Source organism: Pristiophorus japonicus, chromosome 11 (genome assembly GCF_044704955.1).
Source record: "Pristiophorus japonicus isolate sPriJap1 chromosome 11, sPriJap1.hap1, whole genome shotgun sequence".
In the NCBI taxonomy this organism is placed as follows: domain Eukaryota; kingdom Metazoa; phylum Chordata; class Chondrichthyes; family Pristiophoridae; genus Pristiophorus; species Pristiophorus japonicus.
The window spans coordinates 127811978-127834097 of record NC_091987.1 but is presented as its reverse complement, the minus strand read 5'-3'; the positions used below and the strand labels follow the sequence as shown (position 1 = coordinate 127834097).

The 22120-nt window shown below is 48.6% G+C and overlaps 1 protein-coding gene across 6 annotated transcripts in view; it reads right to left on the bottom strand.

Annotated features, from left to right (window-relative positions):
• The window catches only part of rcbtb1 (regulator of chromosome condensation (RCC1) and BTB (POZ) domain containing protein 1), a 77418-nt gene that overhangs the window by 31334 nt on the left and 23964 nt on the right, over positions 1 to 22120 (bottom strand). For all 6 annotated transcript variants that reach the window (XM_070894030.1, XM_070894028.1, XM_070894027.1 and 3 more), the window contains 3 exons: positions 14010 to 14176; positions 11736 to 11894; positions 7117 to 7224 (listed from right to left, as the gene is read on the bottom strand). In XM_070894030.1, the coding sequence (XP_070750131.1) occupies positions 7117 to 7224; positions 11736 to 11894; positions 14010 to 14176 (434 nt within the window). The remainder of the gene's footprint in view (positions 1 to 7116; positions 7225 to 11735; positions 11895 to 14009; positions 14177 to 22120) is intronic.

Sequence of the window (22120 nt, the reverse complement as noted above, 5' to 3'; positions counted from 1 at the left end):
ACATATTTGATTCCAATGCGGGTCATGAATTCTTTAAATTCGGCACTGGTGAAACATGGCCCGTTGTCACTGACCAGTATGTCAGGCAGGCCGTGGGTGGCAAACATGGCCCTCAGGCTTTCAATGGTGGCGGTGGCGGTGGTTCCCGACATTATTTCACATTCAATCCATTTTGAAAAAGCATCCACCACCACCAGGAACATTTTACCGAGAAACGGGCCCGCATAGTCGACATGGATCCTCGACCATGGTCTGGAGGGCCAGGACCACAAACAAAGTGGTGCCTCTCTGGGCGCGTTGCTCAACTGAGCACACACGCTGCATTGCCGTACACAGGACTCTAAGTCAGAGTCGATACTGGGCCACCACACATGGGATCTGGCTATCGCTTTCATCATTACTATACCCGGGTGTGTGCTGTGGAGATCCGAGATGAACGTCTCCCTGCCCTTTTTGGGTAGCACTACACGGTTACCCCACAACAGGCAATCTGCCTGAATGGACAGCTCGTCCTTTCGCCGCTGGAATGGCTTGATTAGCTCTTGCATTTCAACGGGGATGCTGGCCCAGCTCCCATACAGTACACAGTTTTTTTTTACTAGGGACAGCAGAGGATCTTGGCTGGTCCAAGTCCTAATCTGGCGGGCCGTGACAGGTGATTTATCATTTTCAAATGCTTCCATGACCATCAACAAGTCTGCGGGCTGCACCACCATCAACAAGTTTGCAGGCTGCGCCATTTCCACCCCCGTGGTAGGCAATGGTAGCCGACTGAGAGCATCCGCACAGTTCTCGGTGCCTGGCCTGTGGCGGATGGTATAGTTATACGCTGATAGCGCGAGTGCCCACCTTTGTATGCGGGCTGAGGCATTAGTATTTATCCCCTTGTTTTCAGTGAACAGGGATATGAGGGGCTTGTGATCGGTTTCCAGCTCAAATTTGAGGCCAAACAGATACTGATGCATTTTCTTTACCCTGAACACACATGCTAATGCCTCTTTCTCAATCATGCTGTAGGCCCTCTTGGCCTTAGACAAGCTCCTGGAGGCATAGGCGACAGGTTGCAACTTCCCGCAACGTTAGCTTGTTGTAATACACACCCAACTCCGTACGATGACGCATCACATGCTAGCATACGTCTTTTACACGGGTTATACAATACAAGCACCTTGTTGGAGCATAAAATGTTTCTGGCTTTCTCAAAAGCAATTACTTGTTTTTTTTCCCCATATCCAGTTCTCACCTTTACGCAACAACACATGTAGAGGCTTCTAAGAGGGTGCTTAACCCCGGTAGGAAGTTACCAAAATAGTTGGGGAGTCCCAGGAATGACCGCAGTTCCGTGACGTTGTGTGGCCTGGGCGCATTCCTGATAGCCTCTGTCTTGGTGTCTGTGGGCCGAATGCCGTCCGCCGTGATCTTTCTCCCCAAAAACTCAACTTCTGTTGCCATGAAGACGCATTTCGACCTCTTCAGCCGCAGCCCTACGCGATCCAGTTGCTGGAGGACCTCCTCCAGGTTTTGTAGGTGCTCGACGGTGTCCCAACCCGTGACCAATATGTTATCCTGAAAAACCACCGTGCGTGGTACCGACTTGAGTAGGCTCTCCATGTTTCTCTGGAAGATCGCTGCAGCTGACCGAATTTCAAACGGGCATCTGTTGTAGATGAACAATCCCTTGTGCGTGTTGATGCAGGTGAGGCCCTTCGAAGACTCCTCCAGCTCCTGCGTCATGTAGGCCGAAGTCAAGTCAAGCTTGGTGATCGTCTTGCCTCCTGCCAGCGTCGCAAATAGGTCGTCTGCCTTAGGTAGTGGGTATTGGTCCTTTAGCGAGAAACGATTAATATAGTTACTTTATAATCGCCGCAATCACTTTTGAGTACTGGAACAATCGGGCTGGCCCACTCGCTGAATTCTACTGAGGAGATGATGCCCTCGCGTTGCAGCCTGTCCAGCTCGATTTCCACTCTCTCCCTCATCATGTGATGAACCACTCGCGCCTTGTGGTGGATGGGTCGTGCCTCTGGGACCAAGTGGATCCGCACCTTCGCCCCGGAAAAGGTTCCAATGCCTGGCTCAAAAAGGGAAGGAAATTTGTTAAGAACCTGGGTACATGAGGCCTCATCGACATGTGATAGCGCTCGGATGTCATCCCAGTTCCAGCGGATTTTGCCCAGCCAGCTCCTTGCAAGCAGTGTGGAGCCATCGCCTGGGACAATCCAGAGTGGCAGTTCGTGTTCCATGCCCTCGTAGGTGACCTTGACCATGGCGCTGCCCAGGGCAGTGATAAAGCTCTTTGGTGTACACTCTCAGTTTCGTGTGGATGGAGCTCAGGGCTGGTCTGAGTGCCTTGTTGCACCACAGTCTCTCAATCATCTTTTTACTCATGATGGATTGGCTCGTGCCAGTGTCCAGTTCCATGGCTACGGGTAAGCCATTCAATTTTACATTTAGCATTATAGGTGGACATTTCGTCAAAAATGTGTGCACCCCGTGTACTTCAGCACCTGCCTCCTCTCTCTGAGGCTCGAAATTGCTTTGATCTAGCATGGACCGATCTTCCTCTGCCACGTGGTGGTTAGCAGGTTTTGTAGAGCTTGCAGCTCGTCTGCAAGCTCGTTAGAGGTGCCCCATTGTTCCACAGCTCTTGCAAACATACCCTTTGAAGCGGCATGAATAGGCTGAATGGAAGCCTCCACAACGCCAACAAGGTGTGAATTGCCTTGCATTCATCCTTTGTTGGGGACTCAGTCATCTGGGTCACCTGAGGCCTGCTGGCAGTTGCAGACTCGTGGGTTCTGCCCTGTACATTTCTGCTCGCAAACACAGTTCCAGTTAATTTATGAACATTGCTAGAGATTTGTTTGGTGTCATCACTGGTGGACATAAATGCCTGTGCTATCGCAATGGCCTTGCTGAGGGTCGGTGTCTCTGCAGTCAAAAGTTTTCCTAGGATGGTCTCGTGGCCAATGCCCAGTACAAAAAAGTCCCCGAGCATTTGCTCCAGGTAGCCATCAAACTCGCATTGTCCTGCAAGTCGCCTTAGCTCAGCGACGTAGCTTAACACTTCCTGACCTTCAGATCGCTGGCACGTGTAGAACCGATACCTCGCCATCAGCACAGTCTCCCTCGGGTTCAGATGCTCCCGAACCAGTGTACACAGCTCCTCATACGACTTATCTGTGGGTTTCACCCGAGCCAGAAGGTTCTTCATGAGGCTGTAGGTCGGTGCCCTGCAGACCGTGAGGAGGACTGCTCTCCTTTTTGCAGCGCTTCCTTCTCCGTCCAGGTCGTTGGCTACAAAGTACTGGTCTAGCCGTTCGACATAGGCTTCCCAGTCCTCACCCTCCGAAAACTTCTCCAGGATTCCCAGAGTTTGCTGCATCTTTGCATTGCATTTGTATACTCGTTGCCAGTTATTGTGTTCCTAACACAGATGAGACTGCACACAGGGAGGTTAAAGTAACAATGACCTCAGTCTTTATTAAGACACTCCAGAGAGAGCAACAGGCCTTAGAGGCCGGCTTATATACAGTGCTCCCAAGGGATGCTGGGATCCCTTGGGACTTCAGGGGAGGCGCTCCCTGGTGGCGGAACATGGGAGTGCATGCTTTACAGATACACAACAAAAACTAAGAGTGATATTGCAGTATTGGATGAAGTGCGCTCCAACTCCTATCAACATACAAGGGAGACGCGGGATTGTTGTTGAACATTGTATTTACAGCACAAAAACAGGCCATTCGGTCTATGCGGTGTTTATGCTCCACACGAGCCTCCTCCCGCCTTACTTCATCTAACCCATTAGCATATCCATTTATGCCTTTATCCAAAGTGATCTCTGGGGTACAAATTTAAGTTAGAACCAGTCAAACATGTGACCTGAAATGGACTGCACTCTTACTGAGAGGGATTGTGAACTCCAGTCTGACCACGTCTTGTAGCTAACTTAATATAAATGCTTTTCAAATAGTGTAAGCAAGAGAAATCTCTGTTACAATCAGTATTTTAAGTAGAAAACACTATTGATTGGGAATATAGATTCCCTTTTGCCAATTACTAACATTCTGGTTGATGCAATTTACACAACAGGAGCTGGATAAGTGTTTTATTCAGCTCAAGATCTGCTTTACAAGCGTGAAACGTGACAGAACATTTATTACCAACTTTGGTACATAATTATCGCATTAAGATGTAAGTTGTTAAAAATGCTATAGTGAAACATCTCTCAGACCCAATTTCAAATTAGCCTATGAGCTAAGCAGAGAAGGACTGTGCCAAGATTTACTTTGACTGAAGGTCTTCGACCTGAAACGTTAACTCCGTTTCTCTCCGTTGATGCTGCCGGACCTGCTGAGTGTTTCCAGCTTTTTCTATTTTCGTTTACTTGAGAAGTGTTATTCAGGGAAGCTCAAGAGGGCAGAATTAGAGGAGCGCAGACATCTCGGGGGGTTGTGGGGCTGGAGGAGATTACAGAGATAGGGAGGGGTGAGGCCATGAAGTGATTTGAAAATAAGGATGAGAATTTTGAAATCGAGGCGTTGCTTAAACCATTCCAAGAGCATTCCAAAGTGTCAGGTACCATCACCACCGTATATTCTCCTTCCCACAAGGGAGGGAGGAAAACCAATAAAGCTTCCACTTTGGGAAACTAAAGCTGCTGCAGCTCCATGGCAACATTTCAGAAATCTTTTTTATTCCGCTCATTTTCGATAAAAAAAAAAGACTGAGGAGTTCAGACAGGTGGAAGTCACTTGGCAAGTTTGAGGAAAACAAAAAAACTCCATAGAGGAGGAAGCTGCCATTATGAAGAATGAATGTTTGAAGGTACGTTAATGGGGCAACACATCAACTTTTAATTCAAATATTTAGGGACAAAGATTCTTCAGTTTACTGGAGTATACATTTGCAGTCAGAAGTTTAGAGAATGTCACAGTGACGTTTATTGATCCCCAGGTAGGCAATTGGAACCACTAAAAACTTTCTCATCATTTGTGGTACTAAAAGGGCCAGTCAAAAATATCTCAATATGGTCACAGGTGCGCCGACTTTCTGGGATAAAAAGGGTGCCGAAAACTCACCTTGTGATTCTGCGGCTAGAGTGTGCGCGCATGTGCAATAGCTCCTCGCCCCCGAGGCTGCATGGGAGGGGCCCGAAGCACGCCATCCCTAACCTGGCTGAATGGGCTTCCCGGGCGAAGATTGGGACTCGGGCCTCCCTCCCTCCCTCCTGTTCAGCTCCCGCTCCCCCTCACTCCCGTTCAGCTTCCCCCCGTCCCTCCCTCCCGTTCCCCCTCCTCCCCCTCTCTCCCACTCGTTCCCCTCTGCCTCCTTCCCTCTTCTCCCCCCTTCCCCTCCGCCTCCTTCCCTCTTCCCTCCCATCACTCCTCACCCCTCGCTGTCAGAAACACAGAGAGAGACAGAGAGAGACACACTGACAGAGAGAGAGAGAGAGAGAGAGACACTGACAGAGACAGAGAGCGACACACACTGACAGAGACAGAGAGACACTGACAGAGACAGAGAGAGACACTGAAAGAGACAAAGAGAGACACACACTGACAGAGACAGAGAGAGACACACTGACAGAGAGAGACAGACAGAGAGAGAGAGAGAGAGAGACACTGAAAGAGACAAAGAGAGAGACACACTGACAGAGAGAGAGAGAGACACACTGACAGAGAGAGAGAGAGAGACACACACTGACAGAGAGAGACTGAGAGAGAGAGAGAGAGAGAGCAACACTGACAGAGAGAGAGACACACACACACTGACAGAGAGAGACTGAGAGAGAGAGAGAGAGAGACACTGACAGAGAGAGAGAGAGAGAGAGAGAGAGAGACACTGACATAGGCAGAGAGAGACACTGGGGGGGCCCCGTCCCAGCACGCTGCTGGAGGGCTCCCGATGCTGCAGGTGAGTAGAAACTTAATTTTTTATTTATGGATTGATTTTTTTATTATTTTTTTTATTTTAAATTTTTTAATTTTTCTTGGTTGATTTATTTATCATTTATTATTGATAGTGGCTCTTTATTTGTAAAAATGAAGTGCTTAATGTTTGTAAACCCCCCTCCCCCCCATCTCTCGTTCCCTACGCCTGATTTATAAGTGTAGGCAAGGTTTTTCTGAGCGTATAAAAATCTACACTTACTCCATTCTAAGTTAATTTGGAGTAAGTTTTCGCTATCTAAACTTGCAAAACAGGCGGAAGTGACTGGATATGCCTCCTTTTGAAAAAAAAATCTGTTCTAAAATGAAACTATTCTGAACTGGAGCAAACTAAATGCCGAGAATTGCAATTTCTAAGATGCTCAACTAGTTGCTCAAAAAAATAGGAGCAACTCAGGCCGAAACTTGAGCCCAATATAACACATTACTAACTGCAAGGCTCTATTGTTAAAACTCAGGTTTGCCATGAGAAATGGTTTAAAAGCATGACAAAAATGTCATCTTTTCAATTAATTTTACATGTCATTTACAAATTCAAGTCAATTTGTAATCTTTATCTGCATTTCAAAGCAATGATTGTTAATTTTGCAGTTCACATTTGAATTTAATTCAATGTATATCATCATCCCGGCTGCACACACGTGCACAGACGCCACTCAAACAGCCATTAGTCCATTTTTTCTTCTTTTTAAAAAATTCAGTTACGAGATTTAAAACGAAGATGATGGTTAAATAATAGGACAAATGTACAACTAGAGCTGATTGACTCAATTCATTCTGGGGACTGAAGTTGAGATAAACACACAATTAAAATCCAAAATGCTTTCAAACTATGACACACCATTTAGCCTTGTATTTAGAAAAAGCAAACTGCATTGATTCATTTTACCACACTTGCTAACTTATAAAGCTACTGTGTTTAAAGCACAGTCGAATATGAATTGCAATGTTCCTTAACAAATGACTTGTTGCGTGATTTTAAAACTATCGCACTTTACGGGTGCAATACAATATTAATATGTAACTAATCTTTCAGGCTGGTTCATAACTGTGCAACATAATTTAATACTGCCAGTCATGCCACAGTAGGCAAACAAGGTTAATCTGCTTTCCATAAACAAACAAAGCAGCTCACGGTCAGGAGAGGCTATACACAACTACCTACCTGAAGGACACAAACTCCTTGTAATGCAGTCAATCGGCAAGGAGTAAGGTGGTTTCCATTGATCCCTGTTCCCAGTTGACCGCTGCCATTGTAACCCCAACTATACACCTGTAATATAGAAGGCAAACATATAGAATCATACAGTGCTGAAGGGGGCCATTCAGCCTATGGTGCCTGCTCTTTGAAAGAGCTATCCAATTAGTCCCACTCCCCTGCTGTTTCCCGTAAATTCTCTTAATCTTCTCTCTCGTACTTTTGCAAATTATCTTAAAACTTGTGTCCTCTGGTAACTGACGCTCCACCTCTAATAAATCTCCCCATAATCATTTAAGGAGTACAATCCCAGCTTCTCAAGTATCTCCACATAGCTGTAACTATCCACCGCCTGAATAAATACCCCTCAAAAAAATGGGGTGGATGACAGTCAAGTGGTCATTTGAAGGAATAACATGAATGTGTACACACAAAGATTAACTGTGTACAGCTCCATTCCCGGCACAAATCCCGTTCCCAGTAAGCATGTGGGTGGAGATGGGACGACTACACCAATATTCTGATCCTCACTGGCCACTGCAACAGCAGTGAAGCTTCACAAAACTATACTCATACCAAATCCTGTAAAGAGCAAAAGTGCTTCTGCTTTACAGTAAATTAATTACTTTGGAAGCGCAGTTGTTGTTTTGTAGACAAATGCAGCAGTCAATTTGTGCACAGCAACGTACTACAGGAACAGAAAATTCCATAAATGGCTGGCTAATTTTGTTTTGGCAGTGTTGGTTGAAGGATGAATGTCGACTAGGATACTAGAAGATCTCTCTCAGCACTGCACCAAAGTGTCAGTTTATAGTACAGGCTGAAGTCATTGAGTGAGGTTTGAACCCACAACCTCTGACTCCGAGGCAAACACACTTCGCTAACACTGAGATAAGCAAAGTCCAATGCATAGCCGGTAAATCAAAGTTACATCGCTGGCTGGATATTGCGCTGTGCGAGCCCCGGCCTGTATTTTTAATAGCTCACTGCACTCTGGAATGGTTCCTACAGATTGGAAGGAGGCTAATAAAAGTCCTCATTTTTAAAAAAGGTGACAAGCCAGACCCGGGTAACTTAGGTCCATCAGTTTAACATCAGTAATAGGCAAGATGCTTGAAAGAATCATAAGGGATGCAATATATGAATACTTGGATAGGGAGGGACATATTAGGGACATCCAATATGGCGTCATAAAAAAAAAGAGGCTAGAATTTTGGTTTTCAGCGAAAACGGTAGTTTTATGCCAAAATTACCGTTTTCGCTTTGCGAACATTTTTAGGCCTGTTTTTCGGCCTTTAATTTGCACATCGGTAAAAATCGCCGTTGCACGAGGATCCGTGGCACAAACCACGAATTTTGGCAACTTTAGTCCGGGGCCGATAGCGCTGCGAGAAGCGCGTTGGGAGGGGGGAAAAAACAACAAAACAAAATTGCAAAAAAAAACATTCACAAAACCCTTATCTACTAAATCGCTAAAACATAATTAAAAAATTAAAACTTTAACTTACTTTTTTTTTTGCAGGTCTTCATACTTACTGCTGCTGGCAGGGCTGCACAGCAGGTTTTACCCTATCGGTATTGTGGGTGCAGAATACGGGTCCCGAGAGTGCCAAAAATCGATCAGAAACGCTATTTGCGATGTAACGATGGCACTCCTCTCCCTGGCGGTGCGTGGAAACGCCGTCGCAAAAGGGTACCCAAAGATCCCGCCGACCGGGTTTTTGCCGCAGAGGGTCAAACCGCAGAGAAAACCTGGTCGCAAAGTCGTCGAAATTCGAGCCCCAAGTCTCACAAATCTAATTGTATTTTTTGAAAAAGTTACAAAGTTGGTGGATGAGGGAAGCCCAGTAGACATCGTCTACTTAGATTTCCAATAAGCTTTTGACAAGGGACCACATAAAAGGCTTCCCTATAAGATCGGAGCCTCTAGTAGTAGCAGAAATATAGTGAGCTGGATACAGAACTGGCTGGCAGGAAGCAGGCAAAGAGTAGTTATAGATGAATTTGGATCTGTTCAGAGACCGATCACCAGTGGTGACCTGCAGGGATCAGTGTTGGGACCGTTGCTTTTTACTATTTTTATTAATGATCTCTGGATTCAGGCACAATTTGCAGATGATACCAAGATCTGTGCGAGTGCTGGAACTGTAGACGAGGCTCGTCTGATTCAGGCAGATGTGCTGGGAGACTGGGCTCAAGACTGGAAAATGATGCATAACTTAGATAAGTGCAGTATTATGCATGTGGCCAGGGAAAGGCAATAAAGATGGTGGAGATAGAAAGCGATTTGGCAATTCTAGTGCATACATCCTTAAAGGTACACGAGCAATGCCGTCCTGCGATAGCTAGAGCAAATGTTCTTAGGCAGTCCCTCGGAGTCGAGGATGACTTGCTTAAACACTAAAAATGAGTTCTCAGGTGACTGAAAAGGCCACTGCGGGACCTACAATCTCTGTCACAGGTGGGGCAGACGGTGGTTGAAGGGACGGATGGATGGGGTACCTGGGTTGCTGTGCACTTCTTCCGCTGTTGACACTTGGTTTCAGCTTGCTCTCAGCGAAGAGACTCGAGTTGTTCAGCACCTTCCCGGATGCTTTTCCTCCACTTTGAGAGGTCTTGGGCCAGGGATTCCCAGGTGTCGGTGGGGATGTTTCACTTTTTCAAGGAGGCTTTGAGGGTGTCCTTGAAGCATTTCCTCTGCACACCTGGGGTTCGCTTGCCGTGTTGACGCTCCGAGTAGAGCACTTGTTTTGGAAGTCTCGTGTCAGGCATGCGGACGATGTGGCCCATCCACAGAGCTGATCGAGCGTGGTCAGTGCTTCGATGCTGGGGATGTTGGCCTGAGCGAGAACACTAACGTCGGCATGCCTATTTTGCAGGACCTTGCGGAGGCAGCGTTGGTGGTACTTCTCCAGTGTTTTGAGGTGCCTGCTGTACATAGTCCATGTCTCTGAGCCATGTAGGAGAGCAGGTATCACCACTTCTCTGTAGACCATGAGCTTGGTGCTGGGTTTGAGGTCCTGGTCTTCAAACGCTCTCTTCCTCAGGCGACCGAAGGCTGCACTGGCACACTGAAGGCGGTGTTGGACCTTGTCGTCGATGCCTGCCCTTGTTGACAGTAGGCTCCCAAGGTATGGAAAATGGTCTACGTTGTCCAAGGCCTCGTTGTGGGGGGGGCTAGAGCAAATAGGTTGTTAAGGTGTATCCATAGGACAATTGGGTGTAAGACGAGGCGTACTGTTTTGTCCTTGTACAAGACCTTAGTCAGGCCGCACTTGGAATACTGTGCCCAGTTTTGGTCTCCTCACATGATGGGTGATATTGAGGCTTTGGAAAAGGTGCAGAAGAGGGTCACTAGACTAATTCCAAGTCTAAAGCATCTTAGTTATCAAAGTAGTTATCAGGGTAGACTTAGCGGGGGATATGATTGAGGTTTATAAGAAAATAGACAGTGTTCTAGCTGACCGATTATTTCAATTAAATAGGTTAAGTGGGACCAGGGGACACACATTTAAGTCGTATAAGGCTAGATCTAGGTTAGATGTCAGAAAGTGGTTCTTTTCACAGAGAATAGTAGACCTCTCGAACAAGTTGCCCTTTTGTGATGGATGCAGATTCACTGAATTTCTTCAAGCAAAAGCTGGATTTGTTTCTGGCTGCGGTGGAGATTACCTCTTATAGAAGGAAGGTACTGCAGGGAATTTAATGGCCAGAGTGATCTCCTGGACTAGTTTCAATCGCCTAGATGGGTTGGAGAGGAATTTGCCAGCTTTTTTCCCCCCCAAATTGGCCTGGGTTCTTTAATTTTTTTGCCTCTCTCAGGAGACCACATGCTTTCGGGTAGGGTGGAGTGTATACGCTATGATACACAAGGTATTGCAATTGTGTGGGACAGGCTTGGTGGATCAAATGGTCTTCACCTGCCCGTCATTGTTCATATGAACACATTTTTGCAGTATAGGAGCTCTCTGTGCATTCATACAGCCGTTTATAAGGTGGGCAGGGTGAGGGTTCTTTCCCTACATTAAATATTTGCCAGGACACCAGAGAGAATACCCCTGCTCTTTTAGAAATAGTGCCATGGGATCTTTTACGTCCACCTGAGAGAGTAGATGGGGCCTCGGTTTAACATCTCATCCGAAAGACGCCATCTCCAACAGTGCAGCATTCCCTCAGTATGGCACTTAAGTATCAGCCTAGATTTTGTGCTCCAGCCTCTGGAGTGGTACTTGAATTCACAACCTTCTGACTCATGCAATCTTACAGCCCACTAATTGTTCTGTACAGCATCTTACCACAGGCAGTTTTGTGTTCTACTGATTACGGACCTGCAGTTGAGGGAAAACACCCTTGACTGCTCTTCACCCGTGGACACCATCGCCTCTAACTTAGTAACTGAACCCAAGGGAAAACCAATGCTGGTTTCACCCACCCAAGTTAAGCCAGGATAATACCGGTATGAAACCCAGAACTGAGAAAGAACATTTTTATTTCACTCCCTATACTGTGCCTTCATTACCCTTACAGTGACACAAGCAAGGCAACAATGAATGTTGGCTTCTATATGGGTCTCAAAGAATAATTACCTCTCCATTGTCTGCGACAGCCATGGAGGATATCTGCCCGCAGGCAATAGTGACAACCCTCTTGTTCTCCAAACAGTGTGTTACTTTTCGTGGCGTTGCCTGGCTTGCAGTCGATCCTGATCCAATTTGTCCACAATTGTTGTAACCCCAGGAATAAATCTGTCACCAAAGCAAACGTACAAGGAAAAATACTTAAAAAGCAAAATTGCGCAACAACAGCCATGTCATATCAAGTATAAAATGGAATTAATTCTACCAGGTACAGCATACTCTCAAACAGTGCAAACATCTTGGGATGAGAAGTTGTCATGTGTGAAATGCCTGTAACCTTTGAGGCTCTGCAATTTTCCAAAAATTGAACAATGCTGTAGCTTATGGAAACGTAGTCAATGTACACTGTACTGTACAGGAGGGGCGAGAGACCGGGGCCCAGGAGGGGCGAGAGACCGGGGCCCAGGAGGGGCGAGAGACCGGGGCCCAGGAGGGGCGAGAGACCGGGGCCCAGGAGGGGCGAGAGACCGGGGCCCAGGAGGGGCGAGAGACCGGGGCCCAGGAGGGGCGAGAGACCGGGGCCCAGGAGGGGCGAGAGACCGGGGCCCAGGAGGGGCGAGAGACCGGGGCCCAGGAGGGGCGAGAGACCGGGGCCCAGGAGGGGCGAGAGACCGGGGCCCAGGAGGGGCGAGAGACCGGGGCCCAGGAGGGGCGAGAGACCGGGGCCCAGGAGGGGCGAGAGACCGGGGCCCAGGAGGGGGCGAGAGACCGGGGCCCAGGAGGGGCGAGAGACCGGGGCCCAGGAGGGGCGAGAGACCGGGGCCCAGGAGGGGCGAGAGACCGGGGCCCAGGAGGGGCGAGAGACCGGGGCCCAGGAGGGGCGAGAGACCGGGGCCCAGGAGAGATCGGGGCCCAGGAGAGACCGGGGCCCAGGAGCGGAGAGAGATCGGGTATGTAGTACAGTACTTGGAAAGGGACATACTTGACAAAACTAAATGTGATATGTAATGCAACACCTTGGACTGCTCTTCACACACAGGCACCCTATATTCAGTTGACTGGTCAGTTTATATTAACTATGTGTGCGTGCATGCGCTTGCCGCCTGCATTTTCATTGCACGCCTGTACTTTCCTGTGTTCGCGCCTTTGCTCTGCGGGTTTTATCTGTGCATTTTGTGCACACGTGTGTCCGTGCATGTTTTTGTGTATGTGCATACGTGTGTGTGTGTGTGTGTGTGTGTGTGTATGTACATGTGTTTGTAAGTTAAATATGATCTTGCAGGTGAAAGTGTTTTACTATGGAAGTTCTGAAGTGATTTGGAGCCCAGAACCAATACAGCAGTTTTTCTCCCCCATTAACAACTAAAGAGGCCTCCAAAAATTGCCTCACCATTTTTCAACCACTGAGGCCAAAAGATCATAACGACATCAATGCATTTACTGCAAGGTCACAGCGTGAACACACCTTTATGCACAGGAAGTCTTTCCTTCCCAATAATGTCTAGCAGTAGAACTTGGCGTGGCTTTGGGGCAGGGTAGAAATCATGCTAGAATACTATTTTCTATGGGGCTCCTAAGGATGTCAAGGCCTTGGAGAGGGTGCAGAGGAGATTTACTAGAATGATACCAGGGATGAGGGACTTCAGTTATGTGGAAAGACCAGAGAAGCTGGGGTTGTTCTTAGAGCAGAGAAGGAAAGATTTAATAAAGTGTTCAAAATTATGATGGGGATTTAATATCAAAATTATGAAGGGTTTTGATAAGAGTAAATAAGAAACTGTTTCCACTAGCAGGAGGATCGGTAAGCAGAGGACACAGATTTAAGTTAATTGGTAAAGGAAACACGAAATTTGGAGATATGAGGAGAATTTTTTTTTACACAGTGAGTTATGATGATCTGGAATGCACTGCCTGAAAGGGTGGTGGAAGCAGATTCAATAGTAACATTCAAAAGGGAATTGGATAGGTACTTGAAAAGGAAACATTTTCAGGGGAAAGAGCAAGGGACTGGGACTAACTGGATAGCTCTACCAAAGAGCCGACACGATGGGTTGAATGGCCTCCTTCTGTGCAGTATGATTCTATGAAAAAGGCAACTGTAAAGGAAATTTACTTCAAAACTGAAACCCAATCAACTTTTCATTCCAACACCTACATTATGTTTTGCATTTTAAAAAGGTTGATTGTTACAGCTGTAAATGAAATCACATGTAAATAAAGTTACATTATCAAAAGAATAATGTGGAGACGTTAAAACATTGCACTGAGAAGGCCAGCTCTCACCTCCCCTTCTGTTGTTAGAACCATAGAATGATTGGAGCCACAAGCTACCTCCACTGCCTTCTTGTTATAGAACATGCTAGAAACAAGGAAAGGCAATGAGCCCGGCCCAGTTGCTCCATTGCCCAGCTGACCATAGCTGTTGAGGCCCCAGGAATAGGTTTCTCCATCTGTAAAAGATGACAGTATTTTTTTTTAAATTGACTGATGAGCTCTAACAGCTACCTGAAGATCAAAGCAACAGATCCTGGTCATTACTGATTAACCATTTTGTGTTAACAATCAGACATCAGCCAGGCCCGCTTTTGGGGAGGGACAGGTCTTTTTTCTGGGTCATTTAAAAGGCATGTGAAGCTCCATCAGGGACTATCCTGAACAATGATTAGTCCCCACCCAGCCACTCCCCTTCACCCACCCACACTGCCCACTCTGTTTTCTTAGTGCAAAAATAAAAATTGCACACTTACATTGTTAAAACACTTCGGGGCCAAAATTCCCTTAATAAGGCTGCCCATTAACACTGGCGATGGGCGGCAAAGGCCTACCATTGGCAGTCCACACCTCCGTCGAAATGGAGTTGGTCTTTGGTAGAGCCATTTGAAGTCAATACTGTCCATAAAATAGCTAATTCCGCTGGGAGGGGATGAGTGCTCTGTGTGGCTGTTTCCTTTCCCTATTCTTCTGCAAAATTGCAGCCAATCCATTGGAAACATTGGGATTAGTTGGATGATGCCCACATGGGGACATCATCCAGCGTGCAACGCCCCCTTGGCGCCGCTGTCACGATATTGCGTTTCTACGTTGGCCTTCCCGCAGGCGCTCATACAGCCTGCAAAAAGTGGTGTGAACATAGCGGATCGTGGGTAGAATCGCCCAGAAATCAAGGGAAGTTTTTTTTCTCATTTATTTCAACATTTATTTACTAGTTGTGCCAGTGGGGCCGTGTGTGTGTGTGGTTCGGAGAAGTTTTCGGGTTTTTTCCTTCCCGTTTTCCCAGCTCGCATGCCAGCAGCCTCCCATCGCTATATTGAGCTGGCTGCCTGAGCTTCCCCCCCATTGGCACCGAGGACAAGTGTGCAACGCCACTTTTAGTGCTGCTCTCTCATCTTTGGGTGTAAAAGCCAAATTTGGCATTTTGAGGCTGCACCTAACTGCTGGCACTAAAATCAACACTCAGGCAGTGACACCGCCTCAAAAACGGCTTTTTGAGTGTGGGGAGGGGGACAGGAATGGCAGCGAGTAGCTGAGGAGAAACGCTGTAGAACTGTGAACCATGATGGGGACAAGAATGCGTTCCTTGTCGATTCCTGATTCATGGAGCTGACCCACAGCGTGAATGGAATCTCTCACAGGCTGGGACATTCCAGTTTCCAGTGTTGCAATCAGATCATATCGCCAGGAATCAGCTGCCAACAAAGTGAGTGTCTTGAGGGAATCGACATGAGGCAAAGTGAGTGTCTCAGTGTAGCGACACGAGATAGAGTGAGTATGAATTGGGGTTTATGGGCTAGAGCCAACAAACTGGGTTAACAAATGAGTTTCCAGCTGTGAATTCTATTGCAGTACAACTAATCCCAATGTTTCCAATGGATTGGCTGCAATTTTGCAGAAGAATAGGGAAAGGAAACAGCCACACAGAGCACTCATCCCCTCCCAGCAGAATTAGCTATTTTATGGACAGTATTGACTTCAAATGGCTCCATGGGATTGATAACTGGCAAAATCTATGGTTTCAACTTGCACCTTAAAATGAAATTATTTTGCGTATTGGTAACAGTCGCTTATCTAGATGTTATTTCCAACTATTAGTATGTGTTAACGGCCAGCATAAGTGGTTTTGTACTCATCATTGCTGGAGATGTGACCAGCAACTAAACCGCTGGAAACTATAAGTTTATAAGGGCACAATCCTGTGTGTGCAACCCACTCCAGCCCAGCAATATAAACAAAGACCCCGAGTTGGTACAGCAACATAAATGTAGCGTTTGATTCTGGTCTGACAGCTGATTTTTTTTGCAGAACCTCAAAAGATTTTTAAATGAATATTGTGCTTTGATGTTTCTCCCCCAACTCAACCTCTTCCTCCACGCACCCACCAAAAACTAAATACCATCTCATTTTGTCAAAGAGACTAAAGCAAGGAAGTCTGCTCTTACCACAGTGGGGACAGCATCAGTAAGAACATAAGAAACAGGAGCAGGAGTAGGCCATTTGGCCCCTCGAGCCTGCTCTGCCATTTAATAAGCTCATGGCTGATCTGATCATGGACTCAGCTCCACTTCCCTGCCTGCTCCCCATAACTCTTTACTCCCTTATTGCTCAAAATTCTGTCTATCTCCGCCTTAAATATATTCAATGACCCAGCCTCCACAGCTCTCTGGGGCAGAGAATTCCACAGATTTACAACCCTCAGAGAAGAAATTTCTCCTCATCTCAGTTTTAAATGGGCGGCCCCTTATTCTGAGACTATGTCGCCTAGTTTTAGTTTCCCCTATGAGTGGAAATATCTTCTTTGCATCCACCTTGTTGAGCCCCCTCATTATCTTGTATGTTTCTCATGTCTCTCATTCTACTGAACTCCAATGAGTATAGGCCCAACCTATCTTCATAAGTCAACCCCCTCAACTCCGGAATCAACCTTGTGAACCTTCTCTGAACAGCCGCCAATGTAAGTATGTCCTTTCTTAAATACGGAGACCAAAACTGTACACAGTACCCTAGGTGTGGCCTCACCAATATCCCTGTACACTTGTAGCAGGACTTCTCTGCTTTTATACTCCAATCCCTTTGCAAGCCAGGGAAGAAAACAGCTGGTGGAACAGGGAGCTGAGGATTTCAAAACTAACTCAAAGACCAACCACTATGTGGGCCTCCTCTGTACAGGTCTTTATTTGGAGCACAAAAGGTGTCTGGATTTCCAGAAAAGTCTAGAATCCTTGTGTTAATACAAACAAGACAGTTTAGATCACCACCTCAGAACATCATATTCATTTGTTGAAATAGAGAATTGCTGTCATCTATCAATACCAGCCATTTGCTATCAGGTTAGATGTCCATCTGGCAACTACAGATGAATATCCAACATTTATAAAGAAAAGGTTTAGCATGTGCATCAATGTGCAACAAAATAAGACCATCCAGCTGCACAAAATGGGGAGCTTTACTCACTCCAGCTGTGCCCATTCACATCAGAGGATTGCAGCACTCTATCTCGCCAGCTGTTAAACTCATTATTTCTGATCTCACAGGCTAAATTTAGTGCAGTTAAGAAAAACAACTTGCATTTCTGTATCCCTCATCATAGGCAGTCCCTCAGAATCGAGGAAGACTTGCTTCCACTCCTGAAGTGAGTTCTTTGGTGACTGAACAGTCCAATACGAGAGCCACAGACTCTGTCACAGGTGGGGGGAGGGGTGGGTGGGATTGGTTTGCCACACGCTCTTTCCGCTGCCTGCGCTTGATTTCTGCATGCTCTCGCCGTTTAGACTCAAGGTGTGCAACGCCCTCCCGGATGCACTTCTTCCACTTAGGGCGGTCTTTGGCCAGGGACCCCCAGGTGTCAGTGGGGATGTTGCACTTTTATCAGGGAAGCTTTGAGGCTGTCCTTGTAACGTTTCCGCTGCCCACCTTTGGCTCGTTTGCTGTGAAGGAGCTCCGAGTAGAGCACTTGCTTTGGGAGTCTTGTGTCTGGCATGTGAACTATGTGACCTGCCCAGCGGAGCTGATCGAGTATGGTCAGTGCTTCAATGCTGGGGATGTTAGCCTGGATGAGGACGCTGATGTTGGTGCACCTATCCTCCCAGGGGATTTGTAGGAGGGGGTGGCATTTCTATAATGGTTTACATGGCCCCAGGATGTCCCAAAGTGCTTTACAGCCAATCAAGTTCTTTCTGAAAGAGCAACCAATTTGCGTACAGCAAGGTCCCACAAATGAGATAATCACCAGATCATCTGTTTTAGTCTCCAAATTAAAGATCTTGCTATGGGAACCCGCATGGGTCCTAGCTATACCTCCCTCTTTTGGGGATATGTGGAACATTCTTTGTTCCAGTCCTACTCAAGTCCCCTCCGTTACCTCTTTTTCTGACACATTGATGACTGTATTGATGCCATTTCCTGCTCTCACTCAGAACTAGAAAATTTCATTAACTTTGCTTCCAATTTCCACCCTTCTCTCGCCGTCACATGATCTATCGCTGACTCTTCCCTTCCCTTCCTCGACTTCTCTGTCTCCACTTCTGGGGATAGGTGAACGACCAATATTCACTATAAGCCCACTAACTCCCACATCTATCCTGACTACACGTCCTCCTACCCAGCTTTCTGTAAGGACTATATTCTCCCAGTTTCTCCATCTCCATCGCATCAATTACTTTGCAAAGTGTAATTCGAGCCATTCTGACTGCCGACAAGGCAGAACAGACAGGGCTCACCCTCGCAGGTTAAGACCTTCTCCCACCTCCCAAACAAGCTCCTGCCCCCACCGCTCAAGTTTCAGGCCTCCTCTCCCCCAACAATTTTTGACCTCCTCCTCCGCCCCAAGTTTCTGACGACCTCTCCCCTCCCCCCCTGGCACCGCCCCACCAAGATGCCATCTTCCAACACGAGCGCTTCCAATATGTCTTCCTTTTTCCTCAAGAGGGTTCCCCTCCACCGTGGTTGACAGGGCCCTCGACCGTATCTGTTCCATTTCCGGAACTTCTACTCTCACCCCTTCCCCTCCCGCCCAGAACTACGACAGGGTTCCTCTTGTCCTCACCTTCCAACCTACCAGCCTCCACATTCAACGGATTATCCTCCGCCATTTCCAGCATGATCCCACCAGGAAACACAACTACCCCTCCGCTCCCCCTCGGCATTCCAAAGGGACCATTCCCTCCGCAACACCCTTGTCCATTCCTCAATCACCCCCAACACCCCCTCCCCTTCCCACGGTACCTTCCGTGCAACTGCAGGAGATGAAACGGCTGCCCTTTTACCTCCTCCCTCGCACTGTCCAGGGCCCCAAACACGCCTTCCAGGTGAAAGAATGATATACTTGTACTTCTTTGAATTTAGTGTACTCTGTTCACTATTCAGGATGCGGTCTCCTCTACATTGGGGAGACCAAACGCAGATTGGGTGATCGTTTTGTGGAACACCTCCGTTCAGTCCGCAAGCTTTCGATTAGGGACTTTACAGCCTTCCGGACTCAACACTCAGTTCAACAATTTCTCAGATGTCAGCTGTTGATGATTTTGCTATTCCCATTTACACCTCTTCCAAGGTCGTGTGTATTTGCAACACCCAAGTTCTGATTGGTCCCCTTGGATGACATGATCTGATTGCTCCCCTTGGAGGACAAGACAAATCGAGCAGTTTCTCCAGAATGTGTAATTAGATCCACCCTGCCTACATAATCAATTACTTTGCAAAGTGTCATTTGAACCATTCTGACTGACAAAACAGAGCTCACTTGGAACAGACAGGGCTCACCCTTGCAGGTCGAGACCTTCTCCTACCTCCCTAAACATGTTCCTGCCCCCACCGCCCAAGTTCCTGACCTCCTACCGTGTTCCAAGTTTCTGACGACCTCCCACCCACCCCCAGTTTCTGACCTCCCCCTGCCCCCAACCCCATGTTCCTGACCTCCTCCTGCCCAAGTTCCTCTCTTCCCCTCCCCCGGAGTTCCTGACTTCCTCTCCCCTCCGATCCTCTCTCTTTTACCACCCCCCCCCCCCCACCGATCCCCCCCTCTCTCTCTCCTCCCCCATTCCGACTCTCCCCCACCCCCGATCACCCTCTCTCTCTCTCTCTCCCCCACCTCCAATCCTACCACTCTCTTCCCCCCCGACCCGGATCCTCTCACTCTCTCCCCCCGATCCTCTCTCTCCCCCCCATCTCAATACTACCACTCTCTCCCCCCCGAACCTCTCTCTCCCAGATCCTCTCTCTCTCTCTCTCTCTCTCTCTCTCTCCCCCACCTCCAATGCTATCACTCTCTCCCCCCCGATCCCCTCTCTCTCTCTCTCTCTCTCTCCCCCCAGATCCTCTCTCTCTCTCTCTCTCCCCCCCCCCCCCCAGATCCTCTCTCTCCCCCCAGATCTTCTCTCTCCCCCCAGATCCTCTCTCTCTCTCTCCCCCCAGATCCTCTCTCTTCTCCCCCCACCCCCGATCCTCTCCTACCCCCCTCCAACCCTCTCACTCTCTCCCCCCCGATCCTCTCTCTCCCCCACCCCCCTCCAATCCTCTCTCAATCTTTTCTCCCCCCCAATCCTCGCTCTCTTCCCCTCTGATCCTCTCTCTCTCTCCCCCCCTCCATTTCCCTCTCTGCCCCCCCAATTCCCTCTCTCTGCCCCTCCCCCTCCAATTCCCCCTCTCTCTCTGCCCCCGCCTCCGATTCCTTCTCTCTTTCCCCTCCCCCCCCCCACCGATTCCCTCTCTCTCTCTCCCACCCCCCCTCCGATTTCCTCTCTCTCTCGCCTCCCCCTCCAGATTCCCCCCCTCTCTCCCCCGCACTCCGATTCCCTCTCTTCCCCCCCCCCCGATTCTCTCTTTCCCACCCCCTCCGATTCCCTCCCTCTCTTTCCCCCCCTCCGATTCCCACTCTCCCTCCCCCCACCCAATTCCCCCCTCCCTCCCCCAATTCCCTCCCTTTCTCCCCCCAATTCCCTCCCTCCCCCCTCCCCCCAATTCCCTCTCTCCCTCCCCCCAATTTCCTCTCTCCCTCCCCCCTCCCCCCAATTTCCTCTCTCCCTCCCCCCAATTCCCCCCCTCCCTCCCCCAATTCCCTCTCTCCCTCACCCCTCCGCCCAATTCCCTCCCTTCCTCCCCCCTCCCCCCAATTTCCTCTCACCCTCCCCCCAATTTCCTCTCTCCCTCCCCCCAATTCCCTCTCTCCCTCCCCCCAATTCCCTCTCTCCCTCCCCCCAATTCCTTCTCTCCCTCTCCCACCATCGAGTCCCCCCTCCGATTCCCTCTCTCTTCCCCCCCCTTTCCCACCGATTCCCTCTCTCCTCCTCCGATTCCCTCTCTCTCTCTCTCTCTCCCCCTCCGATTCCCTCTCTCTCTCTCCCCCTCCGATTCCCTCTCTCTCTCCCCCTCCGATTCCCTTTCTCTCTCCCCCCCCACCCCTCCGATTCCTTCTCTCTCTCCCCCGCCCTCCGATTCCCTCTCTCTCCCCCCCACCCGATTCCCTCTCTCTCTCCCCCCACCCCGATTCTCTCTCTCTCCCCCCCTCTCCGATTCCCTCTCTCTCTCTCTCCCCCCTCCGATTCCCTCTCTCTCTCTCCCCCCCTCCGATTCCCTCTCTCTCTCTCCCCCCCCTCCGATTCCCTCTCTCTCTCCCCCCACCCCGAATCCCTCTCTCTCTCCCCCCCTCTCCGATTCCCTCTCTCTCTCCCCCCACCCCGATTCCCTCTCTCTCTCCCCCCCTCTCCGATTCCCTCTCTCTCTCTCTCCCCCCCCCCCGATTCCCTCTCTCTCTCCCCCCCCCTCCGATTTCCTCTCTCTCTCCCCCCCTCCGATTCCCTCTCTCTCTCCCCCCCCTCCGATTCCCTTTCTCTCTCACCCACTCCCCTACCCCCCCATTCCCTCTCTCGCCCCCCCAAATCCTCTCTCTCTTCCCCTCCCCTCCGATTCCCTTTCTCTTCCCCCCCTACGATTCCCTCTCTCTTCCCCCCCTCCGATGCCCTCTCTCTCTCACCCCCCGATTCCCTCTCTCGCCCCCCAAATCCTCTCTCTCTTCCTCCCCCTTCTTCAATTCCCTCTCACTCCCCCTCCGATCTTCTCTTCTCCCCCCTCTGAATCCCCCTCTCTTCCCCCCCCACCTCCGATCCTCTCTCGTCTTTTAATCTCTCCTACCTTCCACCCAATCACATTCCTTCCCTTTTGTTCTTTCCTCCCCTCCCCCCCCTTTCCTGCCTATGAACTTGATTAAAACCTGTTACATCTGCAATCTTTTTCAGTTCTGACGAAAGGTCATTGACCTGAAACATTAACTCTGTTTCTCTCTCCAGTTTTTGCCTGGCCTGTTGAATATTTCCAGCATTTTCTGTTTTTATTTCAGATTCCCATCATCTACAGTATTTTACTTGTGTATCTATTTTAGTACTGTTGGTTAAGGAATAAATATT